This window comes from Miniopterus natalensis, chromosome X (assembly GCF_054644295.1).
Source record: "Miniopterus natalensis isolate mMinNat1 chromosome X, mMinNat1.hap1, whole genome shotgun sequence".
In the NCBI taxonomy this organism is placed as follows: Eukaryota; Metazoa; Chordata; class Mammalia; order Chiroptera; family Miniopteridae; genus Miniopterus; species Miniopterus natalensis.
Window position 1 is genome coordinate 74,727,915 of NC_142103.1, and position 15,941 is coordinate 74,743,855.

Below are 15,941 nucleotides of genomic sequence, written 5' to 3' on the forward strand. Positions count from 1 at the left end.
CTGAAATGAGTGCATGTTTGTGTGGGTCTGTGATAGCACATCTGTGGTTTCTTCCTGATGGGGTGGATGTCCATTTGTGTTTCTGTGACAGATTCTGGGTACCTATTTCTGAACAGTGTCAGTGACAGTGCTGCATGCCTACAGGTGTATGCATGTCTCTGACTTGGTCTATCCACATCTGTTTTTGTGACACTGCCTATGTGGCTCTATCACACATATATGTCTGCCTTTGTAGCAATGCATGGATGTCTCAAGCATCTGTGTGGCTTCCTGTGACATACTCTGGGACTCTCATTTCTGGGACAGTACAAGTCTTTATGTGACAGTGCACATTTGATGGTGCCAGTGTCTTCGTGACAAGTTCTAGCAGTGTGTCTGATGGACATTTCTGTGTCATTGTCACATGGTAATGTAGGTCTATGTGAATCTTTCTGGAGTGCCTGTCTTTCTATGACTGTATCTCTGTGTCATTCTGGGACATGACTCTGGAAGCATGCCTGCCTGACAGTAAATGTCACTCTTTGTTACAGTGCATGTCTGTGTATGTGTCTAGGACAAGTTTACATGAATGTGATGGTACGTATCATGTCTCACATGGTAATTCTGTGTGTGTGTCTTTGGAGTGCGTACCTGTCTTCCTGTGGCATGAGGCCTATTTTTCTCAAATTTGTGACGGGGTACTTTACCACCTCTTCGAGTTCTCAGCCCCTGTCTCTCACCTGGAAGCACACCCAGAGGCCGGCACCACTCTGGCTTGCTCCCACTCCTCAAGAACCACCCCCTTGCCCCACCCTTCCAGATTCTAAACCTGCTGACTGGGCTCACGGCCACATCTATCCACATTGGTCTAGGTTAAGGGCTCCAAAAACACCCCCATAGGCTACCCTTTCGAGGATGCTACCTTTGACCAGCATGCCCCCCCTCGTGGTGGTAGTCACCGGGTTACTCCTCCCTAGCAGCTGAATAGGATCTTCCAGGATCCCTAGCTTCAGTTTCAGGGCAGAAGCCATGGGTCGCCTAGAGGGCCCCTTTCCTTGGTGAGGAGCACCCGTCAGAGACTGGGTTCTGGATAGCCACAGGCCCAGATTCTTAGAAGATGGGTCTGGCATTATCACCGCGCTAACTCGAGACAGCAGCAAACCAACTCCCCTAGGAAAGGAGGGGGTGCAGGGGTATTTTTTGAAGTTTATATCTATATATACACATACGCACATATATAAAAACAACCCCGAGCAACAACCAAAACAAATGCAGTTGCTGCAAAGGGATTCCCAGAACCGGTTTCCTCTTCGCGCGCGCCCCTCATTTGCATACAGGCCCCGCCCCCACGGAAGATCCGGGCGCGTATTTGCATAAGGGGGTACTTGAAACCTTGAGGGTGGTATGCAAATAAGGGCTGACTCCGATTGGCTGGGGTACAGCAGGTGCCGTGTCCGGATTGATCAAAGCCAAGTGGGCGGGGCTGTCGCCCTGAGCGACTCTCTCGGGAGGCGCGTGCCCCGGCTCAGTAGCGTTGGGGCTGGCGAGCGCGGAGAATCATAGCATTGCGCCGTTTGTGGGCGCTTCTGGGCCACCAGCTTCCCTGCCTTCCACCCTGGCGCCCCCAAGTCCTGGCTCCCCATCCTCGCTGCCCCGGGCGTCGTCGCCCTGCGGGCTCAGCGGGCTCAATCGGCGCAGCGCCTCCTCCATGTTGAGCAAGCCTCTTCAGGGGCTTGAGGTGGCCCCCGTGACCCCCACACCGCCGCCAGGTGAGCGAGGCTTCTTTACCGCTACCAGGCCGGGCGGGATGAAGCGGTGGAGGGCGGCGCGGGGGGAGGGGGGAGGGGTCGCGGCGCGGCTCAGCACGCGGCCACCCTGACTTCCTCGCCTCCCTGCGTAGGAGGCAAGGATCGGGAAGCATTCGAGGCCGAGTACCGACTTGGCCCCCTGCTGGGTAAGGGGGGCTTTGGCACAGTCTTCGCAGGACATCGCGTCACAGACCGACTCCAGGTATCCGCCACGAGGGTTTGGGGAGGGTCAGGTGTGCATGTAGCGGGGGCGGGAGGCCCAGAGCTGGGCTACTGATTGACTGGGAATGAATCCACAATGTGTGTGTGGTAAGGTCCTAAGAACCAGGATCCGGGTTGGCTGGGGGCGTTAGGGCGCGCGCGCCCTCGTGTGTGTGTGTGTGTGTGTGTGTGTGTGTGTGTGTGTGTGTGTGTGTGTGGCGACTCAGGTGGGCGTGTGGGGGAGGGGCAGGGATTCGGGAGGGCTAGGGAGTGAGACCTGGGAGCGGGGTTTCCTGAGGACTCTGGACCCCAGGATCCAGGGGATGTGTAAATGTTTGCGAAGGTGGGGACCCAGAGCTGAGATACGGGGGATTTTGGAGGCAAGGTGTTCAGTATGGAGTCTTGAACAGGACCCTGGGGCAGAGTCGGGCGTCTTGGGGCTGAATTGGAAGATGGAGAGCTTGGGGTGTGAAGAAATTCGGAACTCAGAACCTGGAGTGCAAGGTTCTGAGATTTAGAAGGGATAGCCCAGAGCTGAGGGCCGTGGGAGAGGTGAAGTTGGTCATGGGGACTTGCGGGCTGGGGAGAAGCCCCGGCTTCTTGAGGGTCGTGCTGTGGTGTTGTTGGGGCCACAAAGACTAGGGTGAGGCTCAGGACTGGGAGGGCTTTGGGGGGTTATCTTCCAACCCCCTAACCCCAGCCCGCTTCTCCAGGTGGCCATCAAAGTGATCCCCCGGAATCGCGTGCTGGGCTGGTCCACCCTGGTGAGTATCTTCGGAGCCCTTCCTGACCTGGCGGCGCCATAGCTGACTATGGGCTCACTCGCCCCCTTGCCTTTCTGTGGCTTGTGCGCCTCCCTGGGCCTTGTTACTGGCGAGGAGATCACTCCTCCCAGCCCATGTTTACTCCCCTGCAGTGACATCCACACCTCCACACAGTTCTGACTCACCCTAGTTTCCCTGGAGCCCTGGATTCTCCCCTCCAACCCCCCTTTCTCGTCCTCCCTCCAAATGCTGCCTCAGGGGCTGCCCGCAGGGCATGCTGGTGGGGCGGGGGGGCAGAGGTCACTGGTTGCCATGGTGACGGTGGCTGCTTCTGTGCCGTTAGCGCGCTAACGGACGGCAGGGCGGGTCTGGGCCACTTGTAAAGGTGGGAGCGCCCCCTGGCGGGATCTGGGAAGACTGCGCCTGCGCAAGCGTTGGGACCCTGAGGGAGAAGGTGCGCCTGCGCAGTAGTGGAATTTCCATCACCGTGAGAAACCTGTCTGCAGCTGTGCAAGTCAGTGGCGTGGCCAGGAGAGGGCCCCATCTCAGGAGAGCTGCTTCTAAAAGTCCTTGTGCCCACGTGGGCTAGTTGGGCGGCTTCTGTGGCTAGTAACATTAATACCCTTTATTGAGTACTCCTCAGATTTTGCTTCATCGTAAAAAGCTTACTGTATTCTAAGTTCCACTAATCACTTTCATTCAACACGGTTCTAGGTGCTTGGTGACAGTAACAAAATATCGTGATAACATTGAGTTCTTAATTTGTGCCTGATCCTTTACAAGTACTCATTTTCAGCTATTTAACAAAAGCATATTGAGCACCTACTATGTGCCAGGCAGGCACAATTCTAAGCACTTGGAAAAATACTATCTTTATTGAGAGCTCAGTTTGTGGTAGGACCTTTTCTACTAATTGCTTTCACCTATTTAACACATACTATGTATTGAGCCCTGCTCTGTTGCCAGCCACTGTCAAGTGCTTGAGCTATGTCAGTGAGCAAAACAGAAACCATTACACAGTAATAGTGTTTAGTGCTAATTCTGTGCCAGATGCCATGCTGTAAAGTGCTTTCATCTATTTAACATTTATTGAGCACCTACTGTGCATAGGGTACTGTTCTAAACTCTTTGGAGATGTCAGCGAACAAAGCATATAAAATATTCCATAATAGCCCTAGTTGGTTTTTCTCAGTGGTTAGAGCATCGGCTGGTGGACTGAAGGGTCCAGGGTTCAATCCCTAGCCCCAGTTGGGGTGCATGTGGAAGGGAACCAATCAGTGTGTCTCTCTCACATCAATGTCTGTCTTTCTGTCTCTGTCCTCTCCTCCCCACCCCCACTCTCTGAAAAAGCAATGGGAAAATATCCTTGGTGAGGATTAAAGATAAATAAAGCAAAGATAATTTTTAAAAAAATCCATAATAGTCTTTCATTAAGAACCACTTTTATGTGTTCTTCAGGTATTTACTGAGCTCCTATTACATGCCAGATGTGCATAGGCTTTGGCTTAAATCATCTTACCAATGGCTGTGTAAGTTTGTGCCCTTAAGATGAGGAAACTGAGACCCAAGGAAGGAATTGGTTTGCTCAAGGCCACATAGTTAGGAGGCTGAAGGGCTGTGATTTAAGTTCAGGCGAGAAGTCAGCCTCAGAGCTACTGGCCTAATGTCTGTGTTCCCTTCTCTCTCCCTGTTTCCTCCCACAGTCAGACTCGGTCACATGCCCACTGGAAGTAGCACTGCTATGGAAGGTGGGTGCGGGTGGTGGACACCCTGGTGTGATCCGCCTGCTTGACTGGTTTGAAACACCAGAGGGCTTCATGCTGGTCCTTGAGCGGCCTTTGCCTGCCCAGGATCTGTTTGACTACATCACAGAACAGGGCCCATTGGGTGAAGATCGAAGCCGCTGCCTCTTTGCTCAGGTAGTGGCAGCCGTTCGGCACTGCCATGCCCGTGGTGTTGTCCATCGTGACATCAAGGATGAGAACATCCTGATAGACCTCCGCCGAGTCTGTATCAAACTCATTGATTTTGGTTCTGGCGCCCTGCTTCATGATGAACCCTACACTGACTTTGATGGTAAGGCTTCCATAAATCTCAGTGGGGAGATTTTTTTACCTTTTATCTTTATGGACTTGACCTTTGATCTCCAGTGCTTGGGTGTCCTGTAACCCTTAATCTACATTGTACCTTTATAAGGTTCTTGATTTCTAATATTGAGGGCTCTCATGCCTTGTCCTCTGTTAAAGCCCTTTTTCTCACAGTGCCCTGACCTTGTTCTGGGTTCTTATTCTGGTGATGAGACCCTGCTGTTTAAAGAGCTCCTATTGTGGTTACAGGACCATACTTCCTGGGGAGGGTGGGGTGGGAAGAAGGGCATTATCAAAGAGTAGTCTAACCTCTCTGGCTTACATGCAGGGACAAGGGTATACAGCCCCCCGGAGTGGATCTCTTGTCACCAGTATCATGCACTCCCGGCCACTGTCTGGTCACTGGGTATCCTTCTCTATGACATGGTATGCGGGGACATTCCCTTTGAGAGGGACCAGGAGATTTTGGAGGCCGAGCTCCACTTCCCTGACCATGTATCCCCAGGTAAGGCCCTCACTGGCCCTAGCCCAGTGGACTCCATACCTCCCAGGGACTGGTGCCCCAACTAACTGCTAATTTCCTGTGTATTTCTGACCTGCAGACTGTTGTGCCCTAATCCGCCGGTGCCTGGACCCTAAACCTTCTGCCCGACCTTCACTGGAGGAGATCCTGCTGGATCCCTGGATGCAGACACCAGCTGAGGATGCACCCCCTAGTACCCCTAAAGGGGGTTCTACCCCTTTGACCTGGTCCCTGCTGCCCTAGTTGGGATAGCCATCCCATGGCCATGCTACAGGGATAGAAGGACATCTGTTGATCTGGTTTTACAGGTCATTAAAAATCCAGTGTTACTAGGGTCAGAGATTGGGGATCAGGGGTCAGAAAACATAAGCCAAGTCTGCCCAGTCCCCATTCCAATCCTGTTAAGGAGCCTTCCTCCCAGAATTTACGGTTTCTTATTCTGGAGGGGGGTATTTCCTTGCTTCTCATTTTACTAAGGATGTTTATTTGGTTGAAGTTAATTCCATTCTGAGCCCCAGGAATCTTATTCTGATGTGTTACAACCCTTACACTGGCACCTCCTGCCTGCTACCACCACACAAACTTAGTTCAAATGCTCTAACTTGGGCAAGGGTGCTTTCCTTTGAATACCCCAGCAGCTCTTATTTTAGTAAAGGAACTCTTTCCTCTAGCCTAGGGTTCCATATTCAGTCAAGCTGCTTGCCTACCTCAGCCCAGGGTTGCTTATTCTGGGGGAGGTAATGCCCTATTGTTATCCCAGGGCTTTTTTTTTATTATTTTTTTTAATTTTTAATTTAATTTTATTTAATTTTATTTTATTTTTGGTGAAGGGACCCTACTCTGTTATTCCAAGTGCTCTTATTCTGGTGAGGAGAAACCCTACTTCCAAGATTTGGGAAGGAATGGGAGAGATGGATACCACCAGAGTCCACTAGGATGGGGTGGATGGTTTTGGGGGGCTGGGGTGGGGGAAATAAGTCTTGTTGTTTGTTCTCCTAGGGCCTCCCCCTCCACCTTTTTTGGATTCTTGCTGCCTCCTTCTGAGCCAGGATTGTCCAGTTGCTGAAATGTAAATACTTATGTATTGGGAGGAAGGGAGCTCCAACTGTGTCATCCTCTCCCTTCTCCACATGCCTGGATTATTTAAAAAGCCATGTGTGGAAACCCACTATTTAATAAACGTAATAGAATCACAAGTGACTGGCCAGTTGTAGTTGCAGTGAGGCGTTTGTGGAGCATCTACTGCATGCTGAGCCAAGAGGGAGATGGACCTGGATCTCACCTTTACCCCTCAGGAAGCCTCAGTCTTGTGGTGCCATCCTAAAGATCTTTTATGGATTCACACAAAGAAAAACTATTGACAGCACCCCTTCCCCAGCTCTTATGTAATGACCAGTATGTGCAGAAGGGCTCCATTGGAAATAGACACTGAAGATGTTTGGGACACATACCCAGTTAAAGATGGCTAGCTCAGGGGTAGGAAAAAAAAACTCCAACTCTGGGAAGGGTGTAAATCCCTTCCCCATGGGAGAAGAAAAGCCCTTTCAGGGCATTGGTGAGGGTGGGGCTAGGTTTGAATGCAGACTGGAATCTTCCCAACCCTTCCTTGATTTCTAATAACCAGGATGTAAGACACTTGTTTTGCCCTTACCTTTTCGCCTCTCCCTTGTCTCCTTAGCTGCTCATCCCTCTCATCCCTCCTTCCTTAATTCTTGACTTACCTTCCCTATTTTATGTTGTTTTCACTTGTCCCCACCTCAGCTGTACCCTCTTGCCCTGCTTTCAAAAGCTAACCTGTAAACCTCATCCGGTTTACTAGTTGACGACTCAGTTCTTTTTCATCTCAGTGTTGGCTTACTTGCCCTCCCTTCTCTGGCTCAACTAAATTACAGTGCCTATTCACTTTGTATATACTGAACTCCCCTGATTTATCTGCTAGCTCACCTGCCTGACCCTCACCTGCCTCGCCTTCTCAAACTCCTTTTGCTCCCAAAAGCCCGGAGGCTCTCAAGGGGGCGGGTCCTCGCTGGGAAGGGAAAGGAACTTGAGTCCAACCAGGAAACACCTACTTTTGATGTGGAAAGGGCGGTGCCATCAGAAGACCGTGCCAATAAAGAACTGAGATAGGGGGCAACTGAACCAATGAGACGAGGCGACGGGATGGGCGGTGATATACAAAGCGGGATCAATGAAGAGGGCGGGTCTAGTAACGGGAATAGGTCGAAGAGGCTGTGCAGAGATGGGAGGCTGAGCCGGCCGCACGCCCAGTCTCCCTATCCCGATGGAATTTGGGAGTCCCGAGGCCTCTGTCATAACTTGGCGTTCAGGAGCGGACAAAGAGTCACTGCTCTGATCAGCCCTTCCCTCGTCCCCCCCTCACCCCGGCGGCCCGGAAGCGGAAGTGACGGACACGGAAGAGGCCTGCTGTTGCCGAGGGGACGGGCCAGGCAGATGCCAACATGGCAGCGGTTGGGTCTGGCGGTTCCACCGCGGCGGCCGGGCCGGGGGCGGTCTCCGCGGGGGCGTTGGAGCCTGGTACCGTGAGTGCGGGTGAGACAGGCTGTGGCAAAGCGGTCAGCGGCAGGGCAGGGGTCAGAATCGCTGTGGGGCGTCAGGAAGGTCGCTCACTGAGGCGAAAGGGAGCATCCCATATGGAGCGACCTATGTGTGTGGCGGGGGGTGAGGGTGGGTGGGGGAGGGAAGACGGAACAGACCATTGTCAGTGTTGGGGGCAGGAAAGAGACCAAGTCTGAGGGCGATGGGCGGGGCGGGTGGGGTGTCCCTTCCGCACTAGGAGAGTAGAGACTATTTTGAGTAGGGGGACATTTTCTCTTAGGGAGGCTAAGACCACTAAGACCATTCTGAGTGTGTGTGGGGGGGGGGGGTCTGTCCTTATGGAAAGGAGAGACCATTCCGAGGGTAGGAGAGTTTTCCCCTTATAGAAGGAAGAGGCTGTTCTGAGGGTGGAAGAGTGCTTTCTTATAGAAAGGAGAGGCAATTCTGAGGGTGGTGATTTCTTCCTTATAAAGAGATAGGGGCTATTGTGAGTTAGGGTGGGGCGGGGCCTTCCTTATGTGACTTAGAGAGTCCATTTTGAGGATGGGGATGTCCTTCATTATATGGGGAGCAGACCGTTCTGGGGGTCCCTCATGTGGCAGAGAAAGGATGTTCTGAGGGTGCCGGGCCCTTATAGCTGAGATTGTTCATTGTCTGAATAAAACAAGGAATAATTCCTTGGCTGGAGGTAGGGGGATGCAGCAGTTGGAGGACTGGACTATGTGGAGTATAGGGAAATATTTCCTTATATCATTGAAGGAACCAGACCATTTTTGGTGAAGAAACTATTGATTATATGTCAATCCTTGGGACAGTGTGGGAATCACTTCTTATTTGTTAGATTATTTTGGATCAGAAGGAATTTGTCCTCATAGGAGGGAGGGGCTGGAAAGACCATTCTGAGTGTGAGGAAATGAAATAATTTCTTAGTTGGGAGAAAGACTGATTTTTAGGGGGTGCTTTATACAGTGGTCTCATTCCCTGTATTGGGATATCAGTCTTTACATGGGACAACCCCCTCATTAAATAGAAACAGCATTTGATATAAATCTTTGGTTTGCTCACCCATAAAATGGGAATCCTTATAGTTCCTTCAGAGATCAGAGCAATATAAGGGTCTTTTGAGGTAATCCATATTAATCCCTTAGTCCAGTGATAGGCACACAGTAAGCACTCAATAAATGTTGAGAATTGTAGTTGGTATTTTTCTGGGGGAGAATTGCTTCTCACTTGGGAAAGGGGGTGTCCAGGGCCTGCCCTAGCCATTTCCTGACACCTCAGGAAGGATTCCAGGTATGGGCCCTGCCCACTTCTACCTTTCTGGCTCTTCTTCCTGTGACTGAGGCAGTGGGAGCAGGAAGAGTCAGACTCTTATTGGGTCAGGATGGGCAGGCAGAGGGAGGAGAAAGCAGTGGTGGCTAGGAGGATCCTGGGTGAAAAAGGAGAGGGGAGGGTGGTGGTGTGGCTATGCTCCAAACAGCTTCTGACTCCTTCCTCCTTGCTCCTTCCATTCCCCACAGCTCACCGGCGCCTCAAATACATATCCCTAGCTGTGCTGGTGGTCCAAAATGCCTCCCTCATCCTCAGCATCCGCTACACCCGCACACTACCTGGCGACCGCTTCTTTGCCACTACTGCTGTGGTCATGGCTGAGGTGCTCAAAGGTCTCACCTGCCTGCTGCTGCTCTTCGCACAGAAGAGGGGTATGAGCCAAGGAGGGGGGCTGCACTGGAGTTGGTGGGTAGGATTCTGCCTGTGCGCGTGTGTGTGTGTGCGCATCTGCATCCACATGGAAGGTTTGCTGGGGGAGCATCTCTGTGTCTATGAAACTGCCTGGGAAGTGTGTAAGTGCAGCCAAGCTGCCTTGTTCCTCCAGCTATGAGTAGCTGTATCCATACTTTTATACCCCAAACCCCCTTGGAGCTGGCCTGAGGGTACTGTATAAGTGAGCCAGTCTGTGCCCATAAGTAGCAGGTGACACATGGTGATTGATTTATTTCTCTTTAACTTTTTATTATGGAGAATTTCAAACACAAAATGTGAGAAAATGAAAAAATAGTAAAATATGCATGTACCCATCACCCAGATTCAACAATTATTAACTGATGGCCACTCTACCATAAACAGCATCAGTGATTATCCACTCACTACCAATGTATATGTTTGCCTACCTACCCCCCCACCTTATTATATTGAAGTACATAAGTCCTCAATGTCATCAGTGGGTTCAGCAACTTTAAATGAAACTATGTATAATGAAACCAATTTTACTATAGACTAATTGATACAAACGAGTTAAGTTCTTAGGCATTTCATCAACAGTTATAACACAGTGCCCTATATCCCACTTGAAGTATTATTCTGAAGTAAATCCCCTTTATTATCTTGAGTATATATTTTGGTGCATTAAAAAAAATAACTGCAGCCTGGCCAGTGTGGCTCAGTGGTTGAGTGTCGCCCCATGAACAAGGAGATCGAGGTTTGATTCCTGTCAGGGCACATGCCCGGGTTGCGGGCTCAATACCCAGTAGGGGGCATGCAGGAGGTAGCCAATCAGTGACTCTCTCATCACTGATGCTTCTATCTCCCTCTCTCTCTCTCTGAAAAAATCAATAAAAACATTTTTTTTAAATGCAATATCTAAAATCATACATCAAAAAATTAATAATTTTAAAAGTTAATAAAATAATCAAATATCCAGTCGATGTCCAAATATTCCAGTGATTTCTCAAGTGTCATAAGCATTTTAAAAATTGTATTTGAATCAAATTTTTTTTTATTGAATTTATTGGGGTGACACTGGTTAATAAAATTATATAGGTTTCTGGGGTACAATTCTAATACATTATCTGTATATTGTATGTTCACCACCCCAAGTCAGGCCTCTTTCCATCACCATTTATCCCCCCTTTATCATCTACCTCTCCCCACCTCCCTTCCCCTCTGCTAATCACCGTACTGTTGTCTTTCTATGAACTTTTGGGGGGTTTTCTTAATCCCTTCGCCTTTTTCACCCAGTCCCCCAACCTCCCCCCCCCCCCGACAGCTGTCAGTCTGTTCTCTATATCTATGAGTATTTGAGTAAAGTTTATGTCGAGATCAGTGTTTTGTACTTGGCTAATGTCTTCTGAGTTTGCTAGCCTCTAGGTTTCCCTCCAACTCTTTTTTTCTCTCTGTAGTTAATTTGTTGAAGAAATCAAGTCATTTGTCTTGTAGACTTTAGGTAACCTAGATTTTGCTGACTGCCTCCCTGTAGTATCATTTAACATAGTCTTCTATCCTCTGTATTTCCTATAAGTTGGCTTTATCTAATTTAAACACCTCCCTGAAGGCCTTTTTTAAAATGTTGCCCAGTCATTTCTCTATAAAGGCCTTACATGTGGCTATGCCCTCAGCACTTACATTGAACAAGACATTCTTATCCACTCTTTAGCTCCAGGGCCCTGGGAGGCAGCAGTTTAGGGACCTACCTGCTCTGTTCCTGATTGATTCTGAGACTTTCTAGTGGACACTGCATGGCAGGCCCTGCTTTGGCTGTGGAGGTGGATGTGTTAGCAGTGTAGACTTGCATCTTGCCCTCATAGGGCTGATATTTTATAGGGGGAGAAACAAATAGCTACAGATTTAATCACAGGCTTTCATCTCTTATCTACAATTTCACACACACACCCCATTTTTCTTTTTCCTGAATTAGTTTGGTGGTAAAACTTGGCCTGACCTGATGTAAGGCTATTTATATATTTGTGTTTTTTCTTTTTCTCATTTGGTGGGAATATGAATGTGCTTGATTATGGTGTGGAGCCCATATATGTGGGATGTGTTTTGCAAAATATATTGTATATATACCATGTTATCTTTCTAACACCTGCAAGTTTTTGAACACCCAAACACCTGGGCCCAGGAAATTTGGGTAAGGGGTTAGACATTGATAATTACTCCTGGGATTAATGCTATGAAAGGCAAGGACAGGGAATGCGAGTGAGCATCAACAGTTCCTGTGATAATCTTGTGCAGTGCTATTTTTTCCCTTGACACTGAACTGCAAAAAAAGTGGGGTGGGCTTTGTAAAGGCCTTATTATATAGGAAAGTATTCCCATTTATTGATTTCAGCCGGTTCCAACCAGATTTTCTGCTTAATACTCAAGCCTGTGTATTTCCACATGTCAGGGGCAACTGCTTGGTGTGTATAGGGCTGGCAGAAAGATGCAGCCAAGTGGGAGATGGTCCCTCAGGCAGCTCACAGGCCAGTAAGGAGCTAGGTTAAGTCTACAAGTGGAGTCTAAAACTTTCCGTTTGGTAAACAGCCTTCCACTTACAGTCCTTGGGCTTCTGCTTCACAAGATCCTAGTTAATGCTGTGTAGTTCATTGTACAAATGTGTATTGAGTGCTTGCCTTAAATGGGGCTGTGTGCCAGGGAGGTAGGTTCTAAGATGAGTGAGATATGGCCTGTGATTCTCAGGCACAGTGTTAAGTTCAGTGAATGGGGCTCTGTGCCAGGGAGGTAGGCTCTAAGATGAGTGAGATAGGGCCTATGATTCTCAGACAGCGTTAGGTCCAGTGTTAATGGACTTCTGTGAGTATCCGAAAGGCCTACTGGAGATGTGCTTATACTGTAGGGAAATTGAGAGCACAGATCTCATTCTAGCCCTCAGGGAGTCAGAGTGTGGTGGGGAGATAGGACCAGGCCTAGTCCCAGCCCTCAGAGGATCCCTATCTTTGGTAGTCAGTGCTAAAAAGGGCTCTCCTCCATCCACCAAGGTAACGTGAAGCACCTGGTCCTCTTCCTCCACGAGGCTGTCCTGGTGCAGTATGTGGACACATTCAAGCTTGCAGTGCCCTCTCTCATCTACACCTTGCAGAATAACCTCCAGTATGTTGCCATCTCCAACCTGCCAGCTGCCACTTTCCAGGTGAGCCCCAAGCCCAGCATGGCCCTGGAGGAACTGGCTGGGGTGGGGGATGGGGCTGCAGAGAGCAGGAGCTGTATCACTTTTGGAATATCGGTGAAACTTCCTTGACCTGTTTCTTCATCTGTGAGAAATGGGAATGAAAATAGTAATAGCCAGTCACTGGGATGCTGGGATGATTAAAAGATACAATACCGGGGAAGAAGAGCCCTTGGTTGGTGATAGGCAAGCTTTAGGCTATTTGCAGGCAGCCTTGTGAAATGGTTAAAGAGCCTGGATTCCGGGGCCAGGCCATCTGGATTCAAATCACAGCTCTGTTTTCTAGCTGTGTGATGTGTGATATTGGGCAAGTCATTTAAAATCCCTGTTCCTTAGTTTTCTTGTCTTTAAATTAGACATTACAATAGTGCGCACTTCATACATGAGGATTAAGTGAAAGAATTCACATGAAGTGCTTAGACCCACACCAGGCACATAGTTTGCTGATACTGTGTGGCAGACTCATTTGTATCAACAGGTATTGATCAAGACCTCCCTCATCATGTCAACCATTCATTCATTCCTTTCTGTGTGAGGTGTTTGACATACACCAGCCATATTTTACAGCAGATGATGTCAGGGCTCAGACAGGGCAAGTGCTTGCTCCCTCATTACACAGCTAGGAAATGGGGTTGGGATGTGGGCTTGGGTATGGCCAGGGATTTCCTTGCACAGTCAGTCTCCTGTGTACCTTCTGGGAGGTACCTCAAAGCTATTTAGTTACCTATCAGTCAGTGACCAGTGGCTGGAGATTTTTGCTGTTTTTATTGTCATCTACCCTCCCCTGTCCCCCCATTGTGCCTGGGGGCCCACAGTGGATGCTGTCCCCCATGTGCACATGTTGGGGGTCAGCAGCAGCCCTCAGTGTCTTCCACGTGCCACTCGCAGGTGACGTACCAGCTGAAGATCCTGACCACGGCCCTATTCTCCGTGCTTATGCTGAACCGCAGCCTTTCCCGGCTGCAATGGGTCTCCCTGCTGCTCCTCTTCACGGGTGTCGCCATTGTCCAGGCACAGCAAGCTGGTGGTGGGGGCCCACGGCCACTGGATCAGAACCCTGGGGTGGGCCTAGCAGCTGTCGTGGCCTCCTGTCTCTCCTCGGGCTTTGCAGGTGTCTACTTTGAGAAGATCCTCAAAGGCAGCTCAGGCTCTGTGTGGCTGCGCAACCTGCAGCTGGGCCTCTTCGGCACAGCACTGGGCCTGGTGGGACTCTGGTGGGCTGAGGGCACTGCTGTGGCCCACCGTGGGTTCTTTTTTGGATATACGCCTGCTGTCTGGGGTGTGGTGCTCAACCAGGCATTTGGTGGGCTACTGGTGGCTGTTGTTGTCAAGTACGCTGACAACATCCTCAAGGGCTTTGCCACCTCCCTGTCCATCGTGCTGTCCACTGTTGCCTCCATCCGCCTCTTTGGCTTCCACGTGGACCCATTGTTTGCCCTTGGCGCTGGGCTGGTCATTGGCGCCGTCTACCTCTACAGCCTTCCCCGAGGTGCAGCCAAAGCCATAGCTTCCACTTCCACCTCTGCCTCCGGGCCCTGCACTCACCAGCAGCCTCCTGGGCAGCCACCGCCACCGCAGCTGTCTTCCCACCGTGGAGACCTCAGCACGGAGCCCTTTCTGCCAAAGTCAGTGCTGGTGAAGTGAGGGCTGGCATCGGTGTGGGGAGACAGGGAGGGGGACTTGGTGGAGGGTGTTGGGCATCTGCAGGACTCAAGTTGCCACTGGGGCCTGGCCCCTCTGGGGTTGGAAGTCTTTTATCCCAGGTCATTGAGACTTTGGAAGGGGCATGGGGCTGGGCGGGCGTTACGTGAAACCTTCCTTGTCCACTGACCCCCCCCTCCTCTGGAGGGGTTTTTTAGAGCCACCTCCTCTACCCCAGTCTAACCCCTTTGAGGACCAGGTTGGAGGTACTGTCATTTAAGGCCTTTTTGTCTGCCCTCCTCCTTCAGCCAGAGGTGTCCTGTCTCATGCCTGGGAGAGTCCCTCCACCTTTGTAAGAACAAATTGGACAAAAATCCTATAGCTCTTTAGTAATGACTGATGCCTACCTACGGGGTTTTATTTCCTGTAGCTCCAGGCCTTCTCTCCCTCACCACCACACTGGATCATTTGCAGCTCTTTTTGTGGCCTTCAGGCAGCTTCCCTGACACTGAGACCCCAGAAAATGGGTCTTTTGTGAGCACCCAGGGAGAGGTAGGGGCGAGAGCTGAGATTTTTGCATTAGTCTGGTCCAAAAATAGGGCCTATTTGGTTTTTAGTGGTTTGAAGATTGTGTAATCAGGTAATTGATGATCCAGGGTGTGGGAAAAGCAGGGAAAGAGGTCCCTGAAGTGGCTAGGTCTCATTGAATGTAAATCAGTCAGTTGCCAGATGCAGGGTTCTTTTCTGAGACATCTTGAGAGAAAAAATAAAGCTGACAACCACACTCTTGCTACTCCACTGGCTGAATGAGGCATCCTTACTTCATTAGTGGGGGGACCAGTCTTAAAGTTGCTGAAATAGGGAACCTGCCCCATGCACTTCTCAAAGCTTATTAATCCCTTAACTGTCTCCTGTGTGTGCGCACACGCACAGGTGCACTTGCGTGTGTGTGCACGCGCTCCTGGTTGGGAGAAGCCTGGGCTGTCTTTGCTATGTGTAAATAGGGTTGTTGGATCTTTATTTTTGATTAACTTGTTCTGATTTTTTTGTTTTTCTAAGGAACTGTAATGAACAAATGTCAGGATACCTAATGCCAAATAAAGATGTTGTATTTATTTAGTCCATGTGTAGCTTTCTGACCCAGGGGACCTGCTCTCTACACATGGGCTCTATTACTAACCCCAGGATTACCAACCTCACTACTGTTGCCCTCGCTTGCTCAGGATGCCTGCCTGCCAGCCCACCCCAGCTTTCTGTGTTTTTCTTTCCTCCCCATTTCCACCACAGGTTGCTCACCAAGGTGAAGGGTTCGTAGCCGCTGGGACTGAAGACGCTGGCCTGGCCTCATTCTCCCTTCTTGCCCTGGCCCAGCCAGGACCAAACTTTGATCAGTATTAGGGGAGGAGGAAGGCAGACACTCACCCTGGTTCCCCT

At 50.0% G+C, this 15,941-nt stretch overlaps 2 protein-coding genes across 3 annotated transcripts; both read left to right on the plus strand.

Annotated features, from left to right (window-relative positions):
• Positions 1-1,511: 1,511 nt before the first annotated feature.
• PIM2 (Pim-2 proto-oncogene, serine/threonine kinase) lies at positions 1,512-6,567 on the plus strand. Its single transcript, XM_087813493.1, has 7 exons — positions 1,512-1,748; positions 1,880-1,989; positions 2,702-2,752; positions 4,456-4,828; positions 5,168-5,344; positions 5,442-5,670; positions 6,362-6,567. Exons 1-6 carry the CDS (start codon positions 1,688-1,690, stop codon positions 5,603-5,605), a joined length of 936 nt encoding a protein of 311 aa, XP_087669619.1. The 5' UTR covers positions 1,512-1,687; the 3' UTR covers positions 5,606-5,670; positions 6,362-6,567.
• A 1,254-nt stretch (positions 6,568-7,821) lies between these two features.
• On the plus strand, positions 7,822-15,908 carry SLC35A2 (solute carrier family 35 member A2). Of its 2 annotated transcripts, none has more exons than XM_016218428.2 (5): positions 7,822-7,912; positions 9,439-9,621; positions 12,679-12,830; positions 13,755-14,491; positions 15,795-15,908. In XM_016218428.2, exons 1-5 carry the CDS (start codon positions 7,822-7,824, stop codon positions 15,820-15,822), a joined length of 1,191 nt encoding a protein of 396 aa, XP_016073914.2. In that variant the 3' UTR covers positions 15,823-15,908. The 2 variants fall into 2 exon arrangements, with proteins under 2 accessions (XP_016073914.2, XP_087685455.1); XM_087829329.1 differs by lacking the exon at positions 15,795-15,908 and adding an exon at positions 15,567-15,627.
• The last annotated feature ends 33 nt before the right edge of the window (positions 15,909-15,941 follow it).